The following is a 21,371-nucleotide window of genomic DNA, read 5'->3' as shown; positions in this document are numbered from 1 at the left end:
CTCTGTGCAGCTACAATGCTTCTCTATGCAGATAAAATTGCTGACATGATCATCAGCAGCTATGTTATATGATTATAAGTATAGCCACTGAAGATGGCAATTCTCAAGCTAAATCCAGGTGCTGCAAAAATAGTCACCACGGTTGCTTTAACATGGATGTTTTGATAACTTCAGTTAATATTAGGAACAAAAACTCTAAATTGTGCAACTACTGCAAAAGCTGGTTGGTCCTAAGGGTACTTATACACCCCCAATAAAAGAAAGCCAAGGTTTGAGCATCTCTTGCATCTGAGGGCCATATATGGTATAACCGACAAGCTATTTAAATATGCATATTGCAACATTGAAAGTGTTCATTACACATACAGACTTACTCAGATTGTATTTGAAATAAAAGCAGCAATCTCTTCATTAGCCAATCTGGGGAAAAAGTTGCATTGTATCCAGCTATTCACGTAGCATGAACAGATTTTTCTTCGCCCACCATTCATAAGAGATCTGCCCATCTCTGCATTAACAATTGTTTTTTTGGAAGCTACAAATTTGAATGTTAAGCTGTTTATCGTCTAGACAAATTTACTATTGTCCTTTTATCTTTTTTTCTTTCCAGTGCTGATTTTGATGAGATTGAACTGCTGTATTCCCTGTGTGCAGAGGGAACCACAAAACGTAATACCAAGAAAGCATCTTCTATAATCGAGAACATATAATAGCATCTTCTATAATAGGGAACATATAATAGTACGCAATATCTGTAAATGTAAATTCTGTGCTGTAGATTTACCTAACCTGTAAATTTTGTTATTGATCAAATCGCATTCTTGTTACTGCATTTACTTTCCAGGGGCATTTTGGTTATCTAGCTGAGACAACAATCCAATAGCTGCTCCTAGATCTTCTTAAAGGATAACTGTACTTCTAGTAAATTTTTCCTTTAAGTATGTCTTTTCTCATCCCCTGCCCTCCCCCGTTCCCATTCCTTTATACTTACCTGTCTTAATATGCTTCTTGTTGGGAGCCCCATAGCTTCTCCACTGAAAGTCTCCTAGCCTGGTTCTGATTTAATTCTCAGTTCATTCCTTTATAAAGGTCGTCTGTGTTTTGTCCCAAGGGTGAACAGACTTAGGAATAAGTTTCTTCTGCAGTTGGTGAAGAGACTGTGTGGCCCCCAGCAGGCACAAGCTAACATCTTGAAAAAGTGGTGACAAAGAAGTGTAAGACTCATTTAAAAGATTACTGTACTAACAGTAATGCATGCATCCTCTGCTTGTATCTTCATCCACCCATGAAAAAGTGGCCAGGCATGGTAATGACTTTACTTTATGCTAAGGAGACCGGTCACCCCTGCCTTGTTATTGTCCACTAGATGACCGGTCACCCCCTTGTTTAGTTCAGTAACATCCCCCCTCTTCTCCTCTCCCTTTTCTGCCTCTCTCTCAGCACAACATCATTCCTCAGTTCCTAATTGCCAAGGTACTGAGAACACCATCAGCAGAGTTTGTTGTCATCGCTGGTGCAGACTGCAAAACTGGAGGCAAAAGGAGAGAACAGAGAATATTTTTAACATAGCAAGGTAAAGTAAGGTGTGCTTTTAAAGACTTTATTTTTCCTGTCATAAAATAGATTTGTTTCATATTATATTCACAAACATGCTGAGAGCAAGTGCATGACCTCCCCTATCACTGATTACATAGCATCCCACCACTCTGCGCAGACTCCCAAGTGCTTTACCACACTCCGAATGTGCAAAGCAGGAGGGCTTTTGGGTGATGTAGTTACTCTTGAGAACACAATGCACAATGGCATGTTCAGGTACCATTCATTTTAATGGCACCTAAAAAAAGTGATGCGTTTCTGCAACTATTGTTGTGGGATAAATTGCAGGAAACCACATAGCGGAAAGCATGTCACCCAAAAGAAGCTTTTGAACTCCTTTTGGGGCGACAACCTTTGAGCGATGCAGTTTGCCGCAATATATTGGGTGACAATCGCAGCAGATCTGCACTGTGCTTTGAGATGCCATTAAAATGAATGGCACCTGAACATACTGTTGTGTGAGTTGTTAATTTAGCAGAGCATTTTGAAATCACGGCAAAATTGCATGTGATTTTTTATTTTAGCAGAGCATTTTGAACTTGTGGGCAGAATTGCGGGGATTCTTCCCGTGATTCAAAATGCCCAAGTGTGAATGAAGCCTTAGTGGAAGTTTGTGAAAAAAGTCAAAACAGTCCAGACCACTCTTGAGTCAATATACCAACATTCATTCTCCATATGAGACCTTCACTGACCCCTCTCAGGCATCCGGTCATCTTATATATTTGACCCTCAACATAAAGGTCAAAAAGGTGCATGTTTGTTTAAATCCAAGGGCAGTATAAACCTAGGTCAGTGGAGCTAGCACAAACACCTCTCAATGGGGCTTGTCCCTCATCAAAAAGAACTCACGGTGTGTATTTGTAAGTCCAAGACATGAAAGCAGGTGAATTGTTGGACCCAGCCACACAGATGTATATCAGCCCATAAAGTTCAAGGAAAACAAAAAGAACATAGTGCTCACCGCCAAACATTTAATATTCAAAATCAAGTAAAGTAATGCACTCACATGAACACAGTAGAAAAACCCCCTCTGTTAGGGCATAAAGCGGCACTGTCCTTGTGTGTTTCTCAATAAAACACCCCCCCAGCCAGCAGCTAAACTCATCCAGCCATCCTATTTTTGGAGTTGTTGTCACATTTATATTGATACACTGCATAAGTGCATATACTGTTTTTTGTTGTTTCGTTCATATATTTATTAGCACAGGATGTATGCACACACAATTCTATTGCAATTTATAAATGTGCTTGGTCACACTGACAGTAAGTTTGTCAGTTCATTGTATGTGTTTTTTTTAGAATTGTATATTTGTATATTTTGTTAAATGAATTTCATTTACATGAATAAAAACTAAGCATGTGCTTTAACCCTATGTAAGCTCTTGTTGGGATTGATAAGGTTACACAAGGCATCTTCTCCTCACTCAGGACAGTGAACAAAGAGGGGTGAAGAATTATAGGAGGATGCAGGTTCACCTTTAATATCCCACCCCAGACTGCTCCTCCCCACACTGCATACATTAGATGCTTGGGGGGGGGGGGAGTAATAAGTACATATAACATACCTATATTCGTCTCTACCTCAGCAGCTGGTGCTCTTGCTTGCTGTCCAACACTTTGAAATCTGGGCAGGCCCTCGACCTCCTGTATAATGCAGAACTGCTTTGTTTGCGAATATATCAGAGAGCTGCGACAGAGAAGTTGAGACTTGTACCACTTGTACAGAGGGGAAAAGTCTGCAGGAATAAGGCATTTCACCTTATTCCTATCCCCTCTAGCCTACTGAACATTTATTAGTGCAGTGCAGGGGGGTCCCGCTGCATGGGTAAATTTAACAGCAGCCTACAGTGGGGCTTTATCCATTTCGCTGCCAGGTTCATATGATGTTCGGACCTACAGCACTGCGTCCCGCTGGTCAGGTCCATATGCCATACGGACCTAATTCCTCCTTCTGCTATAAGCTCATGGTCAACGTAGTGAGCATGAACTACCTGTAGCAGAACTGTTCAGCAGACTCTGCTGAACAAAAAAATAGCTCTGAGCAGGGGATGACAATCTGCTGATCAGAGCTAATCACCTGCAATGTGACACCCTTCCCCACCCAACACCACTGCCTGTAACCTACTGCTCTCTGTCCCTCCACCTAACCTACTGCCCTGTCTGCTAAAATGCCTCCATCCCCCTTACTGACCACCTCCTCTGCCACTGATCTCCCCCCAAGCACCTTTCTCACCTCCAGCACCAGCTGCTTTCACCGATCTCTGTGGCTGGGTGCAATTGTTAGCTTCCCCTTGCTGCCTCTCCTGCCTCATATTGCTTCCAGCCACAGTGCTCAAAAATAAAAATGTAACAAAATCTTAATATAACCCCCCCGCTGTGACCCCTCCTCACTGATCCCTGGTGGTCCTGTCCATGCACCTCTGCTACCTGGCTCTCCTGCCACCCTCTCCCGCAGCCAGCTGCTGCTGCCCGGGAGTTCGGTGAGTGTCAGGACGGAGAGTGGGGAGTCTGGTAAACATGTTTACCAGCCCCCTTTCTTTTCCTGAATGTACAGAGCGATTGCTTCTGTTCATTCATTACTGAAGCATAGTAAACAGTGTAATTTTTTTAGACATTTTTCTTTTTTCTTTTCTTTTTTTTAAATACTTTCATCAGAGTAATGCAATGTTACCATGGTAACATTGTACTATGCTGGGGCGTGATCAGGGTTTTTTTTTTTTTTTTGTGCATGAGCAATGAAGATCATTTCAGCTTGCTTTGAACCGTCATGAATGTGTTAAGTTGATGACAATTCAATATAATAGTGATCTGTGATTGGCTGGTCACATGGTACAGGATTCGGTGATTGGCCCCATGTTTCATGTGAGAGCTGTTGACAAATCACGGCTCTCCAGGAACAGAAGCAAAGCTTTTATGACTCAAATTGATTCATAAAAGCTTTGTTGTCATTATGATCGCATAGCAATCATGTGACATCCGGGTCCCGATTACCGGGATTCTCATTCTGCTGTGTGCTAGGTGGACACAGCAGATGTTGTGGGGTAGGAGTGCAACGCAGCTCCCCCGTGTTGACAAAAGACCTGCTATATACAGGTACGTAGCTGGCCCAAAAGTGGTTAAAGAATGTAAAGCATAGAAGCACAATCAGCGCTGAGAACAGTGGAAATGGATGGTCCGTAAAGTTTACAGCAAAGGTGGATAAAGAGCTGGGGTATGAATGACAATAACACAAATCTCTGGCAGTTGCTTGCTAATGGATCTGGGGAATCCCTCAAGAACATGCAAAAGGAATAAAGCAGGGTACCAGGTAAGTGTGAGGTAAAAGGCAACACTTTATTCAAAAGCTCACTTACAGTTGTGTTCAAAATAATAGCAGTGTGTTGAAAAAAAGTGAATAAAGCTCAAAATCCTTCTAATAGCTTTTATTTCCATACACACAAATGCATTGGGAACACTACACATTCTTTTTTTTTTTTTTAAATTTAAATATTTATTGATTTTTCATATTATTACAAATTTCCATCAAAAACACACATAAATATCCCAGACAATTCTACATTTCCCTCTCTAAAAACTATTTCCTCCCCCAGCCCTCCCCCCTCCCCACCATTTCCCTAACCCCACCCCCCTCCTTCCCCTCTGCATTCTCACCCACTCTTTTCTATTAAAGCAAGAGGACATTATCATCCTAAATTATAACTTCCTATATTTCGCTTTCAATCCAGATTTTGCCCATTTTTCCCATCTCGCATAGTATAACCCCATCTTGTCTTCCTGCATATGATAAAATGTTTCCATCCTACCAATCTGATTCACTCTATTAACCCAGTCTTCCTCCTTTGGCACCTCTGTTTTCCACCAAAACTTGGGTATCAAGCCTTTTGCAGCATTTAGATAGTACCATATACCTGATTCTTTATATTTATTTACTGATAACTCGATATTATGTAAGAGACAAATCATTGGGTCTAACCCTATGTCCCCCCCACCACGTCCCACGTGACGTGGTGGGTCTAAGCCTATGTCATTCCCAGTTATCTCAATCAATTTAACTATTGACTTCCAGAAAGCTTGAATTTTCGGACATTCCCACCATATGTGAAACACTGTGGCAATCTCTCCGCACCCCCTCCAACACCACTTTAAATTCTCCACACTCATCCTGTGCTCAACATTTGGTGTAATGTGCCATCTTGTCAAACACTTATAATTTATTTCCACCTCTCTCATACTTACATTCTCATGAGTCAATCTAAATATTTTTTTCTGTTTATCCTCATCTAAAACCACCCCCATATCTCTTTCACATTTTGCTATATAAATTAGCTTTGTGTTCGTGTCTAATTTCGTGAGTATTCTATATACTTTGGCAATACCGTGCTTCCCATCCCCTCGTGACTCCAACATCCTTTCAAACAAATTCCAATCCTTTTTTAATCTCAAGGGTTTCGGGAGATTCCCAATAAAACATTTTAATTGATGATATCTCCACTCATCTATCCTAATGAAGATCTCTCCCTTTTTCTCTTCCAAGTCTTTAAGTGGTCTCAATTCCCCCTCTACCAATATATCTCTCAATTGAACATCTTCCTTTTTAAACCATTTCCCTGTTATCTCTTCTCTGCCTGGAGGGAAAAACTCTGTGTTTCCTAGTGGCATTAATATAGAATTGAAGTCCCACTTCATATTTTTGTGCAAGTTATCCCATACTCTTAAAACATTTAAAGTTTAAAGACTTGTGCTATCTTTAATTCCTCTATACTGTGCTGGCACCCATATAATCTTACTCAAACTAGTTCCACTAAGTTCATTTTCAATTTTCACACAACTTTTCCCTTTTGAATTAAATGTCCAGTCATAAATTCTTGCTAAAATTACTGCTTTGTAATATCTCTTAACATCTGGCAATCCCAATCCCCCTTCTCTTTAGTCCTACTTAATGTTTCATATGATATTCTTGGTTTTTTATTTCTCCATATATATCTTGTTATCATTCTTTTTATTGTCCTAAAAAAAGCTTCTGGGAGTTTGATTGGAATCATTTGAAATCTATACAGTATTTTGGGTACAATTACCATTTTTACCAGGTTTATGCATCCTATCCATGACGGGTTTCCTCCTTCTAATGTTTTTAATTCCTCCCTAATCTCATTTAACATTGAAATATAGTTTAGTTTATTCAAGTACTTATATGAAGACGTGAGTTTTATTCCTAAGTATTTTATATCTCTTTCTCTCCATATAAAGGGGAATTCCTTTTGTATTTTTTCTTTTTCGCCCTTTGGTATATTAATATTCAGAATCTCTGTTTTTGTTGGATTAATTTTTAAGTTCGATAGTTCTCCATATTCATTCAGAATCTTCATTATATTTGGAAGTGTTATCCGGGGGTTCCCCACATACAGCAATAAGTCGTCTGCAAAGGCCGCTACTTTATGTTCTGTAGTTTCTGTCTGAATTCCCTTTACATCCCCGCTTTTTCTTATTATTGACAACAGGGGTTCCATTGACTGAACGTAAAACAAAGGGGACAATGGGCAGCCGTCTTGTTCCATTTGACATCCCAATGGGTTCTGACTTCTCCCCATTTACCGTGATGATTGCGGTAGGCTCCCTATATAATTTTCCTATCCATTCTCGCTCCGATCCCCAGGACTTCCAGGTTATCCATCATAAAGCCCCAGTCAACTCTATCGAATGCCTTCTCGGCATCGATTGATAGCACTACCACTGGAGCTTTCCCTTTTCTGAATAAGCATCAGAGTTCTCAACCCGTTATCTCTACCCTCCCTCCCTGGGACAAAGCCCACCTGGTCCCCATGTATCCATTCAGGCATTAGATCTTTCAACCTATTTGCTAAAACCTTTGCATACAGCTTAGTATCAGTGTTCAGTAATGAAATTGGTCTATAGCTAGAGCACTGAGAAGCATCTTTTCCTTTCTTATGGATAAGTACTACATGGGCCTGTAAAGATTCTCTCCTCACCTCCATCTCACCTCCCAAGGCATTCATATATTTCTTCAACTTAGGTAATAATAATTCACTATATTTTTTATAATACTTCACTGTATAACCATCTGGTCCTGGACTTTTCCCCGCCCCTGTACTTTTTAGTGCTGCTTTTATTTCTTCCTGGGTAATTTCTGCATCCAAGGAGTTTAATTGTGCTTCGCTTAATTTCGGTAGGCCTGCATTTTTTAGATATATCTTCCTTTTTTCGATGTTTATCTCTTCAATATCTTTTAAAGAACCTTGGGAACTGATGTTATACAACTTTCTATAGTACTCCGTAAACACTTTAATAATCTCTTTAGTTGAGTGGACCAACTCCCCCTTGGGACTTTTTATTTTATCTATATAATTCCTGTTTTTCTTTTTACTCAGGGCTCTCATTAAATATTTTCCTGGTCTATCTCCCCATCTATATCTCTCCCTTAATACTTTATTATATACTCCTCTCCTCTTCCATCAAAGTCTCTAGTTCTTCTTTCTTACTTATTAACTTCTGCCCTGTTTCTTTTGTTATTTTATTCTTATATATCTGTTCCAGGTCTAATATTTCTTTTAGAAGCCCACTAATTTTCTCTCTTCTTTCTTTTTTAGTTTTTGCTCCAATCCCAATCAAGATTCCTCTTATATATACCTTATGGCTCTCCCACACTGTAGCTATCGACACTTCCTCCGTCTCGTTCTCCTTAAAATATAGCTTAATCTCTTCCCCAATCTTCTGAGCAGTATCCTTATCCAGGAGAAGTGCCTCATTTAACTTCCATCCTAAACCTCCTGTCCACCGCCTTCCCCATCCCATTTTCATTACAACAGGTGCGTGGTCCGAGAGTGTCCTTGCTTCTATTTCTACTTTAACCAGAAATTCAATAAGTTGGTGATCTATTAATATATAATCCAATCTCAAGTATATCTCATGTGCGTTTGAGCAGAAGGTAAAGTCTCTATCATTCATATGCATAATTCTCCAGATGTCCACTAGTTGGTCCTCGTGGATCACCTTTTTCAAAACTCTTAGACACCTACCCCCCTCCCTCTGCCCAGAAGAGGTTGCATCCTTTTGTGGGTCCATACAAAAATTAAAATCTCCCACTACTATCAAACGGCCTTTTTTAAAGTTCATCAGTTTTTTCAACACACCCTTCAAAATCATCTCCGGCTTCTTACTGGGACAATATATATTGGCTAATGTACACTCAATTCCTTGTAGTTTACCTTTTAAAAACAAGAATCTCCCCTCTGGATCTGTCTTTCTATTCTCCAGCTTGAACCTTATATTCTTTGCCAACCCTATTGCAACCCCTTTTGCTCTTTTAATCGGAGAGTCGGCATAATACCATATTGGATAATATTTATATTTTAACTTCACATTTGACTCTATCTCAAAATGTGTCTCCTGCAAAAATACCACTGAAGATGCTCTGTGATGTAACTCTTTAAATAATCTAAATCTTTTCCCAGGACAATTCAACCCGTTCACATTATACGTTATAAACTGTATTTCTTCCATCTTTCTTTTTGATTCTCTCTACTTCTCCTCCAATTCTCCTCCTCCTCTTTCCTTGCTTTTATGCCTCCCTCTATCATGCAGTGTTGACACTAAAACCCCTCCCCCCCCCACCTCCCAACCTAACCGCCACCCCCCGCCTCCCCCCTCCTATCCCCCTCCCATTTTTTCCCCCACCCCTTTTTAGGCTTGTAAAATGCCTACTAATCATTTGTGGGCCTATTCCCACCTTTGATTTAAGGCTTTGGGGTTGACATCTGCCCATGAATGGCTCACCTCTCCTCCAACCTCCCCAATTCCCCTCTCTCTATCAAATTGACTCAAAAAATTTCCACTAACCCCACCAAACGGAAACTTTGGAGGGGGTATCATATCATCAGAAGGGGGACGGAGAGGAAGAGAGAGAGGGAGAAAAAAAATATATATATTTTAATTCTCCCTCCTCTCTCTCCCTCCCCCCAGGCCCCCCCTCCCTCCCCCTCCAACCCGCTGCCAGTCCTCTTTTCTTATAGCTTCTATTTCTCCTTCTTCCCACCCAACTATCTCCATTCTTTGCAAGTCCAGCCTATCACAAAAGTCTCTCAGTTCCTCCGGAAATCTCAGGTAAGCTGTAACTCCATTTCTCCATCCAATTAGGCACGCTGGGGTTCCCCATCTATACTGCACATTCTGCTTTCTCATTTGCTCCAACAAGGGTCTCAGGGATCTCCTTCTCCACAGGGTCTCTGGTGTTAAGTCCGCAAAAATCTGGATATCTATATCTCCATACTTAATTGTTGTTCTTCTTTTGATCTTCCTCCAGATCTCATCTTTATCCCCATACTTTTGAAATTGGACAACTGTATCTCTCGGTCTCTCCTTCCCAGTAACCTGTTTGAGCCTTCCTATTCTGAAAACTCCATCCAATTTAATCAAGTCTAGTTCAGGTCTGTCCATTATGGAGTTTAAAATTCTGCAAACTAATTTGTACAATGTTTTCCCTTTTGCTGACTCTGGAATTCCTCGTACCCTGAGGTTACTCCTCCTTTCTTTATTTTCTTGTACCTCCATCCTATAAAGCAATTTTTTCTGATTGTTCCCCATATTTGTTATTTTCTTTTCTAGGTTAACTATGGTTTGGGCCTGATTTTTAACTTTCTCCTCTGTTTCTTCCACTCTCAATAACAACTGCCCTAAATCATTCCGAATAGTTGTCATTTCTTGCTTTATCATTTTCTCCAAACTTTGAAACATTTCTGTCATCTCTTTCTTATTTGGTACTTGTAGTTCACTCTATATAAAACAAACATGCAGCGCTCCTATCAATTATATAAAACAAATAAAATGAAGACATATATATATTACTCCAAAAATGACATATAGACTTCTATGTGTGCAAAATAGTGTATAACGCTATGAGTCACCGTGCATAGATAAGTTCATGAATAAATTTCCAAAATTGAAACGTGAAGATGGGTGACAGTCTATTTGTAGCAAACAAACAATATTCGTGACATCAATGGTGAGGAAATGAGAATAGTATGCACTAACCAGATAGCGCTATATAAAACGCATGTAGATGATGAGATCATCTAGGTGTGAGCATCTGGACACAGGTGTTCTGACTAGTGGCAACATCTATCACAGCATTTCAACAGGGTTTCCAAATGGCAGAGCTCTGATTGTAGACCACCAGAGGGAGCCAGCAACCAGGATCTCTTCAGACCAGGTATCCCAAGGCGTATGATATGTTCACCGACCACCAGAGGGAGAAAGAGCTCAGGGGAATATCCAATAATTTCCTTAGGGAAAATTGGCTCAAGCAAAAAAGAGCCAAAGAACAAAAATATCTAAGTGCAGCATTGCTTTATTCAAATGCAAAGAAATGGTAAAAATACAACTCACATGATATGCAAAAAGACCTCTTCTGTCTGGCCAACTGGCCTTTTTGCATATCATGTGAGTTGTATTTTTACCATTTCTTTGCATTTGAATAAAGCAATGCTGCACTTAGATATTTTTGTTCTTTGGCTCTTTTTTGCTTGAGCCAATTTTCCCTAAGGAAATTATTGGATATTCCCGAGCTCCCTCTGGTGGTCGGTGAACACATCATACGCCTTGGGATACCTGATCTGAAGAGATCCTGGTTGCTGGCTCCCTCTGGTGGTATTTGTTTTATATCATTGATAGGAGCGCTGCATGTTTGTTTTATATATAGATGTTATCCTAAGAGCTTTTCTGAGGTTTTACCTTTTTTTTGCTAAGCTGCTCCACTACACAGATCTAGCGCTCGTTTCTTTTAGATATTTGTTTACTTGTAGTTCACTGTCAGTTTCTTTTTTCTCCACAATAACCGCTATTTGTTGACTACAGCTGCTATTCATGCCCAATGATAATCTAGGGCTATTTCCCAGACTAGTTTCCATTTCACCCTTTTCGCTTGCGCCTTGGGACCTTTCTGGAGTAATGTTTCCTTGGGGTGTGTATTTTTTAATCGTACCCATTTGAGATCCTTTGAGCCCACCTCCTTTAGCTCCTTTATTCTTCATGTCCTCTATGGGTCTTATTTTCTTCTATATTCTCAAGACAGGTAGATACCAAATGTCTATATTTTGTGACCCAGCCTTGCCTTACTATTTTTCCTTTTACTTTGCTTTTCTGAGTCTCCTTGGTCCTCTTCTCTTCACCACTTCTTCTTGACCCTTGGGAATCCCCCCCCTCCTCTCCTTCACCCTTTGCTCCTCTATACCACACAGGATGACAGTACACAGCCCCAGCCGCTCTCACTCACTCTTCTCTTTCTTCCTTTTCTGGACAGCGGCTCCGGGCTTCAGGTGGAGGGCTTTCCTCAGCAGCTCAGTCCTCAGGGGGATTCCTCCGGGTCTCCTGCACTTTTATACCCCAATTTTATTTGGAGTCCATCCTTGGATAGCAAGCTGGATCTCTTGGGTCTCTTGGGTCTAAGACCAGACAGCGAGCCGGGGAACGAAGCCAGGAGCGAATCGGCACCTCCTTCTCTCTTCGGGACACTGGCCGGCTTCTCTTCCTCCCAGAGATCCTCTGCGGCTGATCACGTGGTCCCACTGCGTCACCTCGTCTCCCAGCAGCCCGGATCGTCGTCCCATGAAGCCCCGGGGGGATCGATCTCCTTCTCCACCTCACATCCCCGGTTCTCCGGCTCCTCTACCACGGCCTTTCCGCACTCCGGTGAGTCTGCCCTTTCTTTCGATAGCTCTAGAGAGCACCTGGGGAGGTCGGGAAGCGGAGCCTAGCGGAGAGCTACTGCCTCGCGCTCTCCTCAGCCGCCATGTTGGGGAACACTACACATTCTATTCCAAATCAAAAAATGAAGAAAAATATATCAAATTTGTGTTGTTCCTCTAAAAAAAAATTGAAGAAACGTGAATATTAGACTGTTCAAAAAAATAGCAGTGTTTGTATTCGTCTTTACAAACTCAAACATTCACTATATAAAGTGAAAAATGTTTGAAGATTTTGCTTTCCTTTGAATCAATTAATATTTAGTTGTATAACCACTGTTTCTGAGAACTTCCTGTACATTTCTGTTGCATGGAGTCAACCAACTTCTGGCACCTGTGAACAGGTATTCCAGCCCAGGATGATTGGACTACATTCCACAGTTCTTCTCTATTTCTTGGTTTTGCCTCAGAAACTGCATTTTTGATGTCACCCCACAAATTTTCTATTGGAGTAAGACCCGGGGATTGGGCTGGCCACTCCATAACGTCAATCTTGTTGGTCTGGAACCAAGATGTTGCACATTTACTGGTGTGTTTGGGGTTGTCTTGTTGGAACACCCATTTCAAGGGCATTTCCTCTTCAGCATAAGGCAGCATGACCTCTTCAAGTATTCTGATGTATTTAAACTGATCCATGATCCCTGGTATGCGATAAATAGGCTCAACACCGTAGTACGAGAAACATCCCCATATCATGATGCTTGCGCAACCATGCTTCTCTGTCTTCACAGTGTACTGTGGCTTGAATTCAGTGTTTGGGGGTTGTCTGACAAACTGTCTCCGGCCACTAGACCCAAAAAGAACAATCTTACTTTCATCAGTCCACAAAACATTGCGCCATTTCTCTGTAGGCCGTCAATGTGCTCTTTGGCAAATTGTAACCTCTTCAGCATGTCTTTTTTTTCAACAGCGGGACTTTGCAGATAGCTTGGCTTCACATAGGCGTCTTCTAATTGTAACAGTACTCACAGGTAACTTTAGACCTTCTTTGATCTTCCTGGAGCTGATTGTTGGCTGAGTCCTTGCCATTTTGGCTATTCTTCTATCCATTTGAATGGTAGTTTTTCGCTTTCTTCCACGTCTTTGAGGTTTTGGTTGCCATTTTAAAGCATTTGCGATCATTTTAGCTGAGTCAAATGGCTTTGTGTGCCCTTCATCTGTTCGGGTTTCACTGCGCTTGACACCTTGTCCTACTACTCATGCGAAGATTCTTACCATTGGTGCTCATTTGATAACTCTCTTGATAACTACATTCTACATGAAGTTGGGCTCACTGCGGTGAGACATTTTCAAGCTAGAGAGCCTAACCTCCACCACAGGCAGGTGCAGATTTTTACCATTGGTGCTCATTTGATAACTCTCTTGATAACTACATTCTACATGAAGTTGGGCTCACTGCGGTGAGACATTTTCAAGCTAGAGAGCCTAACCTCCACCACAGACAGGCGCAGTTCATCCTGGACAGCATGTGCTTTTGTCTGGAACACAACTATTTCAAGCTCCATGGTCGTTACCTCCAGGTGTATGGCACTGCCATGGGTGCCTCATTTGCATTATGCTATGCCAACCAAAATATGGATTGGTGGGAGGAGTCACGCATCTAGAGGGTAACCCCTACACCGCCCACATCATTTTTTACAGAAAGTATATTCTTCCATCACTTCTTTTGTAAACCATTGTAACAACAACCAGCTGGATCTTTCCTTCACCCATGTGTGGAACCTGGAGTCCTTAGTCTTTTTAGACCTAGAACACCAATGCTTATTATGGACAAATTTTGATGGGAAGATTTTCGGACAAAGGATTGGTCACTAGAGCCTATCAGGATTGTCGGTTCATTGCCCCCAAAGATATCCATGCACCATCTATGGCAAATTCTGAGGTCAAGTTCATCACTCAATATCATTTCAATGGAGAAAAATCAGAAAAGACACTGGGTTATTTTGTTACAAGACCCCAAATTCGGCCCAGTTCTTGCTGATAGACCACCGATAATATACAGAGGAGCACATAATGTTAAAAACATAATTGCCCCTAGTAGGATGAACCACTCAGTTTCCAATACCTCTCACCATGTTTTATCAGATTGCTGGCATGTTTCAGTGTGAAAAGATTAGGTGCAAGATGTGCCAATTTGTACATCGACAAAAGAATTTCAGGGATTCCTCTGGCAGGACCTACTCCATAAAAAGTGTTTTTTACCTGCTCAACTGAGTATGCGGTCTATTGCTGTTCTGCCCCTGTGGTCTTCTCTATGTCAACCGCACAATTTGCACCGTGAGGGCCCACTTTGGGGAGCACAGGAGGCTGAGGACGGCAATGAAAACTACAGCATTCCTAGACACTTTGTTACACAAAATAACAAGTTCACAGAGGGCCTCAGAGTTTGGTTGATGGAATCCATCCCCCCCCCCTTGTGATTCCTTGGCCGAAAGGTTCCAGAGGCTCTGCAATAGAGAGACCTTCTGGACACCTAGAGGTTTAAACAAAGAACTTGAAATTAATACCATTATCTAATATCCTAGTTTTATTGTACATATTACTAACAATTTTCAGTGCTGTTCAGCCTCTCACTTTCAATTTTCTTCCTCCCACCCCCTGCCTGATTCTTCCCCCCCATTCCCCCTCTCATTTGCCCTCTTTCAGTGTGGCATTATTGTTCATTTTTATGCACATATGATACACCATTGACATAGTGATATTTTGTATTCTTATATAATTTACAGAATTTTTTTATATGAATTGTTATATAGCTATTTGTTTTTATTTTATCTTAACATACTGAGATATCTTCTTTTTTTTTTTACCCCGTCACACGGGTAAAACAAATCTTAATACCTAAGCACAATTTTGCAACTTTGACATGTGTTAGTAAAACCATACATATCATCACCACTACTTTGTGTGTCCAGGTGAATTATACCTTGTTTTTGTTCAAGACAAATTGTGCTCTCATTTGATGGTAATGGGTTATGGATATCTCCTGATTTTTTCTTTTTTTTATTAAAGAAAACTGGTCCAAAATAGTGTAAAACAAAACATAGTGTAAAAATGTATATTTATTTTTACTACCATAACCTGCCACCAAAGAACAATCCAAAATCCTCCCGCTCCTGATGATTGCAGTGATGCCACATGTATGTTATTTGTTGTTAGTACCCATAGTGTAGGCCAGGAACAATAGTGCGCATTTTGCTTTTTTTTTTTTTTTTTGTCCTACCTAACATACTGACACGGATACTAGTTAAAAAAAAATCCTGCCCTAAATATACTGACCCTGACCTTTGACCCTTACTTGACCCAAACACCCTGGCACCGACCTAGATCAAACCTTGATATTTTTTCTTCATTTTTTAAATTATTTCTTTATTTTACACGCTGGGGGGTTCTCTCTGAAAGGAGAGATAAATTGTATCTCCTCCATTCAGAGAGAGAAAACGCAGGGGCTGGCTTCAAAGTCACTGATCACTGTGACAGCCAATCAGAGGTTATTACAGCGATCAGGTGACCCCTAATCTGGAGTTCCGGGTCCCTTTTGTTAGCACAGGACCCGGAGCTCATGGTGAGACCCCAGTCTGCCAGCACAAAGGGAGATATGCAAATATGTGGCCCCATGGCTACAAGCCCCCCATTGCAGTGGGGCTGCATATTTGTGTGAGGTCGGCGTCAAGGGGTTAATATTTATTACTACTCAGTCATGGGATATCCATTTTTATTGCACCTATTTACCTGTACTTTATGCTTAATTAGCCTTTACAGTTTACTTATATCCATGTTTATATATTTGTTTTATTATCTTTATTGTACTACTGCCTTCAAAATATGCTTCTATTTTTCTGGTGGACTAGACTTAATAGCTGCTCGGCTATATTATGTTCCCTTCATTTTTCCCTTTCCCAGCTCAGAGTAATTCTTTCCCTGGCCCATAGCAGATGATGATGCTTCATTTATTTCACATTGGGTCCTGTTTTTTTCCTGTTTGTGGTTAGCAGTTTCTTATCCCCGCAGCCGGCTCCGTCTACTCCCCTTTTTTGATTGGTTCAAGCTGGCTGGGCTAACGGCTTTTAATACTCCCTCTTTCCCTTGGGCAGGTCTGCTTGAAAAAGAAGGCAGGGCCTTGGAAATGCGTTGTGGCCTGTTCCTCATATGTCACAGTCTCCTGTCTGTGGCGCGAGTGAGGGGAGAGACGCCCCCCAGTGTTCCGTCTCAGAGTGGGTCCCTGCCTGTGCCCTGAAAGATGCCAACGGTTCATTCAGATTGCTGAGATCTGTGTTTGCACGTCCACACCGACCATTGGAGCAGTATACTGGTTTCCTAGATGTAAGTGAGATTTTGAATAAAGTGTTGCCTCTTACCTGGTACCCTGCTTTATTCCTTGTGCATATTAATAAATACCTGTTTTTCTTAAAGTAGCTAGAAGAATAAAATTCAAGAACTATTGGTCCCTTTAGATGTCTTTATGAGCCCTCAGGTATCCTAAATCTTTGGCTGTTCTAATGGGCAAAATATGACACTTGTTAGGTTTATTTTTGAGTTGTTCCCTGGACTCCTACCTCTTGAACCTTCCTATTGGCCCCTTCATTGTGATGTGTGGCCTCACAGGCCCAAAAGGAGCTGTGGGATGGGGTGGTACCAGCACGGGACTAAACAAGAAGCACCCTGGAATGTGAAACTTCACATACTATAATATCTTAGAATTCAGAGCACCTCAGAGTGCTCATGGAGACATCTGAAGCTATATGCAGGAATCTCAGGCTGCCTGCATTTAATTCTTATTTCAAATATGAGAGAAGGAATGGGGTGCAAGTGAAAATGGTTTTTCTCAACTTCCTTGCATATTCTAAGTGGCAGTTAAAATTTGAGGTACAGCCAGTTTATTTTAAGTATGTTAGAGCCAAATCACCCCCAAAGTGACCTAGGCATGTATCTGGGGCCCTGCAGGTCTCCAGGGGGACTTATCAGTGGCCTCTACACACTATCAGAGTCTCTCACTACTTGCAGTTGGCCAAAACTTTGTTATGCTGTTGAACTGGCAGATGTCATACATGAGATATGCTCAGCCTCAGACAAGATAACACCATTGCTTTCTTTACCACTCCCTGTGTATGCACTAGGCAATCTAGATCAGACAGTTGCCTGGTGTCAGCAGTGGCTGGCTTAATCAGATTACCATACTTAAAATGCAGCAGTGCTGTCACCTTATGCATCTGAGTCACTGGAGATGGTAGATGAATAGGTTTCTTGCCCAGCTTTTTCAGGATCTAAACAATCCTCATCAGCACTGAAATTCACAGGTCTAAGGAACAAGTAGTCATTCAGCCAGGACAGGTCAGGTAAAGTCTTCCTGTAAGGGGAAAAAGGAGGGGGGTAGCCACCTAATATGACTTGTAGATATGTGTCATATAGATATCTCCGTCTCACTGATAATTAGTGTGGATTTATAAACCCAAAAGCTTAACTAGGAAATTAGGAAATTTATTGCCTTATGTGTATTCCTGATTGCCGGATACTATTAAACATTTAAATTACATTACTCCGCTTGGATTTTCTAATAACCACTCTTTTTGAGCAGTGTTGCACTTGTCATGGTGCTATGTTTTATGTAAAGTCTTCCTGTAACACTGCACACTTACTGAAACCTGACAACTTGCATACTCTGGGGCTGATTTACTAAAACTGGAGAGTGCAAAATCAGGTGCAGCTCTGCATAGAAACCAACCCGCTTCCAGGTTTTTTGGTCAAAGTTTAATTGATCAAACTGAAGTTAGAACCTGACTGGTTATGCACAGCTGCACTGTATTTTGTACTCTCCAGTTTTAGTAAGACTCCATTCACACTTCTGCAACTTCAAAATAGTGTGATTTTCATTGCAACTTTGGTGCGACTTTGGCTTTGACCAAGAATAATTGTTTCTGCTGTACAAAGTCGCATGTACAACATTCAGGTGTGACTTTGGAGGGTTTATATTGAAGTCTATGGTCCTCAAGTCGCATGAAAGTTGGACCAAAGAAATGCAGGAACTACTTTGAAGTCGCACAGATATGAATGGTACCCATTGGGAAACATGGGGGGGGGGGGGGACTTGTCGTGCGACTTTGGACCCCGTAACTAAATGGAGCCTAAATCAAACCATCTGTGTCACTGAAGAACAAACTGAATTTAAAAGATTAAAATTAAATTAAATTTTAAAGATAACCTAAGGAAACTCTTTGAGGTGCAAAGTCTGCCTTGCAGAACGTGAGGAACAAGAATAGTTAGAGGCACTGGTAAGTCAGCTGCTCTGTTATTTCCTGCTCTCCCTCTTGTGTCTGACTTGCTAAAAATCACACCCCTATAAAACTAGCTGACAGTGATCCTGTACACTCACTGACTCCAGTCATGGGGCCTATGCTGCTGCTAATTGGTTGCTCAGACAGATACCACCAGTCAGTACTAGTGCCACTTACAGTTTCTGCTATGAACGATGGTGCCCAAAAGGGATGTCATGTGTGTGTTTCTGTGGTCTCATACTGAGAAGCCAAAAGCACTTTCTGCTGAAGATGCTGGCCTGCACTGCACTGCACTTCCAGGACATAGGCTGGAGAGTACCCAGAACCACCATTAGGTCCATTTAGACCTCTAGCACATGGTACTGATGTTTTGAGCATCAGCATTTCCGAACGTAATTTCAGTAATTTGCTTTGCACATATTTCTACGCATTTGCACACACAATACATTCCAAGGTAAAACCCATTAATATTTATGCTCAAATGTGTATACCGACACAAAATACTGTCCAGGAACACACGTTTCTATTTTTTTTTAACTCAAGAATACGCAATGCTTGTTTTTACGCGCATGTGTGTAAAGGCACATTGTAAACAATAGACTGCATTTTAGATCAGTCAGAAAAATGCTGTACTGACCTTTTTCAAACTGCAATGTGCAAGAGGCCTTAAGGGGGTTGTGGGTTGATTTTTAAAGAAATGAAGGGACTCTCAATGCAGACCTTCATCCTAGTGCAGGTTAATTTCAAGTATATACATTCCTGTAGCTTGCGTAGTCAACATGAAACATGACATAGAAAATTGTGACAGCGCCAAAATCTAATGCCACTCTTTTTTTATAAGCTAGGGAGCCTAATAGACTGTGCAAACTTGTCGATGGCTTGAGGAAAACAGCTTCACTCTTGGCAGGTGACAGTAGCTCAAAGATGGTTCCAGGTATAACATCTTAAAACTCTATAAGAATATACCATCTCCTAGGTAGATTCTGCCAATTATTAAGAAAGTGTATACAGTGCCTTGAAAAAGTATTCATACCCCTTGACATTTTCCTAATTTTGTCATGTTACAACCAAAAATGTAAATGTATTTTATTGGGATTTTATGTAATAGACCAACAGAAAGTGGCACAAAATTGTGAAGTGGAAGGAAAATGATAAATGGTTTTCAAATTTTTTTACAAATATTTGAAAAGTGTGCCGTACATCAGCAGTCACTGGAGAAACGCTCTGTTACATTAACATTTTGAGGAAAAGTTTGCCATTCCTGTAGTGGTCAGTAAAGTGCCCCTGGTGTTAGCCATTACTTACCTGCTAGTCTGGAGCTGCTCTGTCAATCTGCTCAGACTGAGGATCAGTCAATTGCTAGCTGGAGGGGGACTCAAAGTTGCCACTTTGCTCAAGGTCCTAATCTTGCTCTGGTGTTTGCTCTACTGAGTTACATAGTTGATAAGGTGGAATAAAGACACCAGTCCATCCGGTCCAAGCTGAATGTGAGAGACTACGATTTCTATAAAAGGGGATTTAGGACCCCCTGTAGTAAAAGGAAAGAATGAAGGCGATCTATATGTCTATATTGTAAAGCACTGAGCAAACTGTTGGCGCTATATAAATCCTGTATAATAATAATAATCTGGTCCAGGGTGTACCTGGTTTAAATAAGCTAATTCCACGGTTAACCCTTTCAGAGGCATATGTGATGGCAGTCATATGAGTAAAAAGCTGAGTTTTGTGGCCCTGCACCCAAGGATAAAGTTCATTGTTACGGAGTTACTTGACCTGTGTAGTACATGCCTTTTTGTTACTTATGAAGAGGCTAGTTACATTTGCAGAATCAAACAAATATAGGCAAAGTAGTTGCAACCATTTTGAACACGTGTGTGGACTCATTACACCAAGGATTTTTTTTTCAAATAGCAGGACTATTGAACCTGTGGCCAGGCTATGGACCTTCAAATGTTTACATATTCCTAGTTTTAGCTTTACAGTGGCCCTCACTGATTTCTGTAGCTGCGGGCCCCATGGATCAATTGATCCTCCACCATTACAGCAGAATCACTGAAGTCCTTGTCAAAGCCAGTTTAATTCAGCAGTGACTTAGCTATTCTCCAGACTTTTAATCTCTAGTGTAAATACAGGGGATTGGGCTCCAAAAAGGGGATTGAGTGACACATTGGTCTTTCATTACTTCACTGCTTCTCTTGTAATTTCTGAGGATTAAATTCTTCACATTGTCTGCAATTACAGAGGTCAGTGGGCTTGATTTAATACTCATTTGGGCTAGATTCACACTGTTGATGTGCATTATCACAAGCAGATTAATGTGCATTGCCTTAAGGCAGCTTAAATATTTTAAATGGGCTGCCAACACACTGCAATGGCCATTTTCAGGGACATGCACCTGATCCGAAGCAAGGCAGCACAATGTACAGATAGCCTAAATCTGCGTGTTGCTGTGTGATAACACACACATGCATTATGTTGCGTTGGCTATGTGCATTGGAGTGCCATTCAAACTGAATAGCACTGCAATGCACTATTCAGTGTTGTATGTTATAGCAACATGCATTTCCTAATAGACTGTACATATCTGAATCCAGTCAAACTGCTTGTTAAAAATATGTAAATGCTTGAATGTCCACAGCCTGGCCATAGGTTCTTTTTAAAGTGGTATTAAGGCTTTTTTTTTTAAATAAACATGTTGACATGTTGAACTTGCCTGCTCTGAGCAGTGCTTTTGCAGCCACGATCCTCTTCT

General features: G+C 41.1%; 1 protein-coding gene across 3 annotated transcripts in view; it reads left to right on the top strand.

The window, feature by feature from the left end:
* The window catches only part of LOC149464671 (uncharacterized), a 132,926-nt gene extending 116,222 nt beyond the window's left edge, over positions 1-16,704 (top strand). For 2 of the 3 annotated variants that reach the window (XM_089674272.1, XM_089674271.1), the window contains exon 12: positions 611-2,969. In XM_089674272.1, coding sequence (XP_089530398.1) covers positions 611-710 — 100 coding nt within the window. In that variant the 3' untranslated portion in view covers positions 711-2,969. Of the gene's footprint in view, positions 1-610; positions 2,970-16,441 lie in introns of those variants that run through there. The other variant, XR_016312338.1, reaches the window with a different exon arrangement.
* The last annotated feature ends 4,667 nt before the right edge of the window (positions 16,705-21,371 follow it).

The sequence above is a fragment of the Staurois parvus genome, unplaced genomic scaffold, assembly GCF_062004578.1.
Source record: "Staurois parvus isolate SC_StPar_1 unplaced genomic scaffold, SC_StPar_1.0 ptg000149l, whole genome shotgun sequence".
Lineage (NCBI taxonomy): Eukaryota > Metazoa > Chordata > Amphibia > Anura > Ranidae > Staurois > Staurois parvus.
The sequence above is the reverse complement of the archived record's forward strand: the minus strand, read 5'-3'. Positions and strand labels throughout refer to the sequence as shown.